We start from the raw sequence: 8,295 nt of genomic DNA, 5'->3' as shown, positions 1-8,295 counted from the left end.
CCACCGTCGTGGTCTACTCGGACTATCTAGACTATTAGTAAGATGTGGTTGTTACGACCTGCTTTGGTCCGTGATGTTCACGGACTTGGACGAATCAACTTTAAGATATAATTTATTCAGCGATAATTATGTTTTTACGAATTATTTTTCATACATATCACAATCCCACATTTTCTGCTTGACATGGTTTATTCTGTTGGATAATTGACACTGAATACATATTATCGGAAGTGAATTCATATTGTTAAGAAAAAAATAGAAATCATACTAACAATAATCAAGTAAAAATGTATTTTGTATTCTACTCGGTGGCAATGTATTACTCATCACCTTAATTGTAAGTAATCGACCACTTGATGAATGGGCGATAATTATAAATTTATATATGAAAATGATATATATTCTATAATTATTAATTACAGTGGTCACTTGCTATTAATTTCTATTCTACTTTTGTTTCTACTTGATCAATTGTGGTATGAAGCCTTATTCGGTCGGATATGCAGGTGATCTGAAATGGAAGGTCATTTGGGAAACTGAGGGAGAACTAACGCACGTTTGAACCGTGGAAGAATATAAAAAAATATGTTTGGGATATTTTTCTAAAGCCTTAAATTATGTTATAGCTTGATTAAGGAAGTAGTATTGGGTCCGAGTCCTCCCACCTTCATTTAATTATTTTAAAAAATTATTTGTCAAAAAGTATAAGATGATGTTGAGATTTTCATTAGGGACTACAAGAAATTGCCCCGGCCTGCGGTAGCTGAAGCTGTGGGAGTCTGAGAAACTTTGAGCTGAATTAGAGACTTGGGATGGCCAAATGTGATATTTGAGCGTGATTGTCTTTTGGTGGTACAAGGCATCACAAGTTGTGCTCTTATGATATCATTTTCCGGGCTGGTGAATAAAGACTGCAACGTCTTAGTGTCTCAGCTAGCAAATTTGCAGCTGATTTTCATTTATTTGTGCAAACAGAATAAGCCAATAGTCTCGCTGGGGACCGTGTAATTACCAGGACCATTGTTTCAGCAGGAGAAGCCCGTAGTTTCTGCAGAACTTTTACATATACCATCTCCTGTTAAATAACCTGATTTAAAAAAAATAGAGTATATATTGCAGGCAAATTTACAAGTTTGATTTGACTATAAGATTCTATCTATTGATGTAAACGAAAACTATGGCCTTGTGCAAGCAATGTTACAATTCATATCGTGTCAGTAGCACTTTGTACCCTTAATGCCCAAGATACTAGATCTTCTCTACTTGCTACAAAAAAACCTGCTTCCTCTGAACTCTGTTTAAAAGGCGCATCCAGCTTATTTACATGGAAGGCAAATGCATTTGCAAGTCCTTGTGAGTACTTGTGTGTCCCTGCTCCTGTATTTGCAGAAAACAAATCAGGCAATGTCTCCTGATGTTGATAGAGTTTAATCAATGTACTTATCCAATCTTCCAATGCAGTGTGAGCAGCACCAACAGAGAGCGAACGTACATTTAAGCGCCATTCTTCTGGAGTCTTGGTATGTAGACCTGGATACAGGTTGCATGCAAGTCCAATATACAAAAGCTCGTGTGATCTCTTGAGGAAGTTTTTGTTTCGACAAATATCAATCAAGCAGTTACAAAAAGGCCTCTGCGAATCAGCTGAAGTGTTGTTAAGTATTTCCCTAAACTCAGTGTTCAGAGTGATAGAATCAGTTTCCTCATTTTCTAGTAACTTAATAAAATCAACTAGTTTTGAGTTGGCGCCCTGTAAACAAGTAAGAACCTTGTTCAGATCCTCACCTTCACAGTAGGACGCAACAGATAGTAAGCAACAGCAAAGCCTGTCATCCGGCTTGATTTTTCTATCTATTGAAACCCTAAAAACCTCAACTAAATCATCAATTCTCCTTGCCTTTCCCAAGCATTGAATTAAACAAGTGCATCCCATTATATTGAGCTCCACATTTAACTCGGACATCTCATCAAATAAATCCATCGCCTTTTCAGCGTCACCACCACTTCCATATATATTCAACATTGCAGTGTAGCTCCAACTATCAGGCTTACACTTCTCGGATTTCTTCATGTCCTCGAACAATTGTTCAGCTTCTTCCTCCAACCCCAGATCAGCACACATATTTAGCAACGTATTATACAAAACAGAATCCACTTCCCACTTTTTAGACCTAATTGTTTCCCACAATCCCAGTGCAGCTTTAGCCCACCTCGCCTTTCCAAATATCCTAACAAGCGCTGTTAATGTTTTCTGATTCGGTTTAATTCCTGAAGTAATCATGCTTCCAAACAAGCCTTTAGCTAAACCAGGCTTCTTAGCCTTTATCAGTGCTTCAAACAATGTATTATACAAAAACAAATCAGGTTCCACTTCAACTGCCTTCATTTCTTGAAACACATATCTAATCCCATCATAATCCCCGGCTTGAGCAAACAATTTACCCAACACTGCAAAAGCAACCGAGTCGGGTTTCCATCCACTAGCCCTCCCTCTTTCGTACAAACTGACAACCTCCTCAACTCTCCTCAACTTAGCATACACATCTAAAACAGCAGAGTAAGTAATCTCATCAGGCATCAAACCAGTCTTGTACATTCTCTCAAACCACTGAATAGCCCTGTCATAAAGATTACACCTTTTAGCACAAGTAATAATAGTTGAGTAAGTAATGTTGTCTAGCTCAACCTCATTATGAATCATTTCAAATGCAAGATTTTCTATGTGCTGAAACTGCCTCCCAAACCTCAAGGACTTCATTGTAACATTATAATATTTACTTTCAACAGGAAACAGATTTTGGGTCTTGATCCAATCAAAGAAAAGTAGAGCCTTTTGCCATGATTTTAAGTTATTGAGCACTAAAAAGGCATCATCTCCATTAAGTGAACATGGGTAATTTTCAAGAACATGCAACAAGTCAGATAAAGAAGAGTCATTGAGGTTCTTGATTAAAAACCTGAGCTTTTTGATATGTGGACTGTATGAGATAGAGGAGCGTTTGTGGCGCTGAAGAGTGAGTACAGATGGTGTGGTCTTGGTAGGGTTCACCCAAATGGAGTGTGGTTTGTTTAACTGGGGTGTTTCAGATTGATGGTCTGGTGAATTTGCAAGAATACATGTAGTATATGTTTTGGTGTAATGAACATGTAAAGCAGAGTAACAACAAATAGCAGCCATAACAAAGATATAGATATGAATATCTTATCTATAAACTATAATGCATAGCTTATTTGAGGAGGGAAAAAATTGGGTTACAAAAATCCACCATCAGGGAGATGCCAACCATCTCTCCTTGCTACCAACACATCTGTGTAATATTTGCCTTGTAGATACACATAGCATTTGAAATTATTTTTGACACATTTTTAATATATTGCTACTAGTTGTGCAACGGTTTGAAGTTTGATCAACATTTGTTAAAATTGTAAAATGTAGTGCTATCGATTACGGTCGGTTCAAATCGGATATTGTAAAATTCAAATACAAATCTAAATATTTTCGGATTATCCAAATTCAAATTCGTCGGCATTCGGATCGGATCTGATATTTTTTGGGAATCCAAAATTACGAATAATGTAGTTAAATTTAATATTATTTATACATACAAATACTATTAATCACATGTATATGATAGCTAAAATTAAAATACATTAACTAATATTTAGTTAAACACATTATATTGTACGAGTTGACACAAGTGAGTAATATCTAAGATATGTTCATAACATAAAGTATTTCATCACAAATTTTTTTTATAAATATATATAAAGTACTTCTTATATAATAAAAGCTAATTTCGAAACAAAAAATTATGATTCACTAAATAAGTGTTGACAATCTTGATAAAAATCTATTATTACTCAAATAATACAAGAAAAAAATATAAATTATATGTATTGCATCTAAAATATTACATATATATAATCTATAATAAATGTGTTGGGTTTTAATCGGGTTTCGATTAGATTTCGGATTTTGGATCGGGTATCGATTTGGTATAGTTGAAATCCAAATTCAAATCCAAAATTTTCGGTTCAGTATATTCAAAATTTCGGGTTTTGGATCGGATATCCATCGGATCAGATTAATTTGTCATCCCTAATCAATTGTAATCTGTATTGACTCATTTGCATCAGGAGAGATAATACTAATATTCTTACGGTTCTGTGTAATATACATGGAAAATTTAAAAATTTACAAATATTTCTCCTTTATATTCACAAAAACCTTGTTTCTTAAACCTTCTAGTAAACATGGTACTTGTTATCTAACCAGAACTTTGAAACTACTATAAGAGTTGGGAACTTCATCAATGCACAAGAAATTGTCCAAGGACTTGTGCATTGAAAGTCTGTCCATCAGAGTTCAAATTGTAAATTTTTTATGGTATGGCATATAAATTTCTAATACAAACTTGCAATTTGTGGACTACAAAACACTAAAACTTCATCAAGAATAGCCTTAGACTCATCTCCAAACAATGACTCCTTCCCATCTGCTCTTTTAGCATATGACAATCCTAATCTAGACTTAGCTTGCCTCAGGTCACCAATGCCTGAATTAGTATCAGGCCCTGCGAAACCACCCATCACCGGAGCCAATGGTGGACCAATGAGTAGCCCATCAGCTCCGAATTGAGGTCCGCCACGGGCATAATCAAATAAAGCGGCACCACTGCCTCCTACTTTTGGTAACAATATTGGTTCACTGCTTTCCCAATAAAAAAGAAATGGATCAAAAGAATCATAGTAATCATCAGTACTTCTATAGCCTTCAGGATTAAATGCACCAAACTTCACATTCTTGTTTGTATAGCCAATGATCACACACGGGCCTTTAAAATCACTGCAATCGTGGAATGAAGTCGCGCTAAATCCATCGATAGTGGCCTTGTAGCAGCATTTCAGTTCCTTACCTAACCATGATCATAGAAAATATAAGACCAAATTCGGAGAACTACTAGTTGTATTAATTCCACAAATAAACAAGAACTTGTTCGATGTTATATTCAAGTACATACCGTTCAAAAATGTTTTCTTGAGCAGAGATGGTGTGAAGGGAAGATCAATCTCATCATGATATTTTAGTAGCTGTGTCTTTTCTTCGCTTTTTTTCTTTCCAAAATTCCAATCAAAAAAATTACATGGCTTGCTTTTCCAACTGTAAATTGTAGAGTTGGTCATACAACAGGCCATTTGTAATGCAGATTCAGTTTAACATGATCTTTAATATGTTTCTTTTCTTTTTTTCTTTAAATATATGCAACTTTTGCTTTATCTTCAGCTAATTTCCACCACTTAAAATATGCAAAGCTTTGGAATTCAGAAGAAAAAGTTATCTTCAGCTAATTTCCACCACTTAAAATATGCAAGGCTTTGAAATTCAGAAGAAAAATGGATTTGGGGTGAGAGAGGCTCGAACTCTCGACCTCAGGATTACTCTATTGCTATGAGACCTACGCGCTAGCCAACTGCGCCACCACCCCATTTTATATAAGAATCTGTTGAAAATAATAAGATTGATTTCCCACTTACAGAAGCTGCAAACTGCTTGCGACCCAGCCGCCACTGACGTAGATTTCTTAGCAAAAATATGGATAATCTTTCATCTTTGGCTATATTTATTGAATCAGGTACAATTTTACTTAATTAGTAATATACATAATACCATTAAAATATTTATACAACCCTTAGCTAAAATAATTATAACTAATTAATTTAACCAACTAAATATAAGCCAATATCATTGGACTTACTATCATAATGTATATATTAGGATGGTAATATTTTTTATTTTGGTTATGTAAGATTATACTTAATGACTTTTTTTGTTGGACAAATATAATCAATTAAAATATTTTTTTAAATTTTTTTGCTATGAAGATACAAGATTGCATGCCAGGCTGCCGGCAAGAATTTTTACATATTTTCTAAAAATGTCAATATGCATGACACCTAGAGTTGGTTAAATCGGGCCGAGCGTGCCGGGACGAGCCGCTGATAAGCCGATTTGGCTACCTAAAAACTTGTAAATGACACGTATTAGTGGACAAATCATGCCAGGCTCGGAGTGAATCGTAAAATGTCAGTTCATTCGTGTACGGCTCGCGAGTTAGCTGTTGCAGTGCCAAATGTTACTCCCCGTGTCCCATTACATTCTATATATCACTTTTTAACACGTTTTTCAATACACGTTTAAAGTATAGTTTCATAATATATTTTTAAATTATTTTTTTTTTGAATTAAAGTTTTATGTTTAAATTTTTATTAAAAAAAAAATTTAAAAAAAAAAATATTATGAAACTATATTTTATAAAAGACTCGAAATACGTGCAAACAGTGCACGTATATATCCCAATGGGACGGAGATAGTAGTTGTTAGAACCGTGCGCGTGGACTGCCCGCTCGTTCCGAGCCGTGCCCGGAGAGCTGAGGCGAGTTGTAAAACAAACAGCATATTCGAAGTTGTACACCTAGACTCCTATTCAGTTTTTTATTCATTTGTTTGATTCGTTTTTTATTCATTTGTTTGAGAGTGGTGCTTAACTTCCATTTGTTTCATATTGGTGAGTTTTTCAACTTCCATTTTAATGTAGTTTTTCCCAGAGACAGAAAGCCTTGAAAAGGAAGTGCTGAAGTGGTAAATACATTTAGGGATTTTTGAATAAATATTCAAGTAGCAAAAAATATTTGCAAAATCACGGATTAACCTATCACATATGTAACTGTTTCAACCTCATATGCAACTATATATATAACCCACGTCCGTATTTTTACAAATATTTTCATAAAAAATGATATTTTTAATAAATTTGTATACATTTAACATCTGGTCCCACTAAAAATCTGAATCCATGTGCAAAATATCAAAGCCAAATCAAAAAAATTACTGTAGTAATAATAATAGAAATGGCCAACATTTAAGTACAAGTCGTGGCGAATCACACGGGATGGTCTGAGCCGTTGCGTGCCAATTCAAGATTCGGCAACTTGGCGTGTCGATTATAGGCCGGTTCTGATTCATAAAAATTTAACTCGTGCTCACCTCGTTACAATCTATGGTTTTTGCCAAATTTTGAACGGACACGTTACAAGCCAAGTTAAACGGGTTGTTGGCGAGCTGATTCACGTTTGTGTCGAGTTTAACCGCCCGTTTTTCCACCTCTAATGACACCAAGAGGCCAGATTACACCTAAATTATTTAAGAGTTTTCTAGTATCGGAAATAATTTTAGCCATTATTAAAGAACTGGCATAATTTTCCGTGTTAAGCACGAGCTACGTTCTGAATCATAAAACTTTTTTCTAAAATCGTAATAAAATCGATCATAATTTATTGTCAATTTCTTAAATATTCTTATATTCACAACACTTCTTATCATGATTGTTAAATTATAATCCATTCTTCGTTATTGGGATTCATGGAAGCCTGTAACTGCATATCCCACTTTTGACGGGAATTTTGTCATCTGCTTGATGGTTATATTGGAAAAAAGTCCACCCTCAATTTACTTATGTTGCGCTCTCGAGTTAAAATTATGAGAGAAGAGAAAAGAATGAAATATATAATTTTAAAATTTTCTTTCGAAGTTGTACTACCGAGTTTTTTTAGAAGAGGAGGAAAAAGATTGATACAGAAAAATTTTTAAAACTTCTTTTCAAAAGTTTCTTCCCAAAAAAGGGATGAGTGAGAGAGAAGTTGTCATATACATTTTTAAAATGTTTCCTTCCATATCACTTTTTCAAAATTTTCTCCCATGTTGAAAAAAAATCAGGAGCATGTTAAATAAACTTTTTTTTCTTCTCTTCCTTCCTATCTCTTTTCTTTCATTTTCTTCTTTAACTAAAAGCTTAAGAGCATAACGTTAATAAAATAGTCAATGACCATAATCATGAACTTCCTTTGATAGTGGCAATGTGAAAAAAGGTCTCAAGATATACATACCTCACAAAGTAAAGGGGGATAAAGGAATTGATGGATTATATGTGCATGTTTATGGCACCAGTCACACTTATTCATGTTATTTTTTGCTTTGATTATCATCTCAGGACAATAGAAGTCCAAACGAGTTATTTTATAAGCAAGGGTCTTGCCCTCCATGGGGTGGCTTGTGTTCGTGATGATTTTGGATTGTGGTGCTTGGGAAAACTACATGAGGGGTTTCCATCAGTTATTTCCTATAGTTTAGCACCCTGCACTGAGTGTAGTGCCTTGTAAGTAATAAGTTCCTGGCTTCCACAAGAATCCTGAGATCATGAAGATTATCCTTGTCTTCATCCTTTGAGATTAAATTAG

General features: G+C 34.7%; 2 protein-coding genes and 2 non-coding genes across 4 annotated transcripts; all 4 read right to left on the bottom strand.

Annotated features, from left to right (window-relative positions):
* Positions 1-1,091: 1,091 nt before the first annotated feature.
* Positions 1,092-3,310, bottom strand: LOC141679096 (pentatricopeptide repeat-containing protein At5g46580, chloroplastic-like). The gene is made up of 2 exons (XM_074485582.1): positions 2,958-3,310; positions 1,092-2,618 (listed from the first exon to the last, which is right to left on the bottom strand). The coding sequence occupies exons 1-2, from the start codon at positions 3,176-3,178 to the stop codon at positions 1,205-1,207; spliced, it is 1,635 nt and encodes a 544-aa protein (XP_074341683.1). The 5' UTR covers positions 3,179-3,310; the 3' UTR covers positions 1,092-1,204.
* LOC141681898 (U6atac minor spliceosomal RNA) lies at positions 3,242-3,306 on the bottom strand. Its single transcript, XR_012559316.1, has one exon. It is a non-coding gene; the product is annotated as a U6atac minor spliceosomal RNA (small nuclear RNA).
* A 1,049-nt stretch (positions 3,311-4,359) lies between the features above and the next one.
* On the bottom strand, positions 4,360-5,250 carry LOC141676733 (uncharacterized). Its single transcript, XM_074482437.1, has 2 exons — positions 5,022-5,250; positions 4,360-4,916 (listed from the first exon to the last, which is right to left on the bottom strand). The coding sequence occupies exons 1-2, from the start codon at positions 5,194-5,196 to the stop codon at positions 4,405-4,407; spliced, it is 687 nt and encodes a 228-aa protein (XP_074338538.1). The 5' UTR covers positions 5,197-5,250; the 3' UTR covers positions 4,360-4,404.
* Positions 5,251-5,401: 151 nt separating this feature from the next.
* TRNAM-CAU (transfer RNA methionine (anticodon CAU)) lies at positions 5,402-5,486 on the bottom strand. Its single transcript is given in 2 exon segments — positions 5,402-5,437; positions 5,449-5,486. It is a non-coding gene; the product is annotated as a tRNA-Met (tRNA).
* Between the last annotated feature and the right edge of the window lie 2,809 nt (positions 5,487-8,295).

The sequence above is a fragment of the Apium graveolens genome, chromosome 8, assembly GCF_009905375.1.
Source record: "Apium graveolens cultivar Ventura chromosome 8, ASM990537v1, whole genome shotgun sequence".
Lineage (NCBI taxonomy): Eukaryota > Viridiplantae > Streptophyta > Magnoliopsida > Apiales > Apiaceae > Apium > Apium graveolens.
This window is presented reverse-complemented; position numbering and strand designations above follow the sequence as displayed.

Bases quoted from the DNA above. Each gene is read 5' to 3' on its own strand.
- LOC141679096 (XM_074485582.1), bottom strand. From the start codon at position 3,178: ATGGCTGCTATTTGTTGTTACTCTGCTTTACATGTTCATTACACCAAA. The intron at 2,619-2,957 runs GTTTTTAATCAA...TCTTTATGACAG, and splicing joins CCACATATCAAAAAGCTCAG to GGCTATTCAGTGGTTTGAGA.
- LOC141676733 (XM_074482437.1), bottom strand. From the start codon at position 5,196: ATGGCCTGTTGTATGACCAACTCTACAATTTACAGTTGGAAAAGCAAG. The intron at 4,917-5,021 runs GTATGTACTTGA...GATCATGGTTAG, and splicing joins CAAGAAAACATTTTTGAACG to GTAAGGAACTGAAATGCTGC.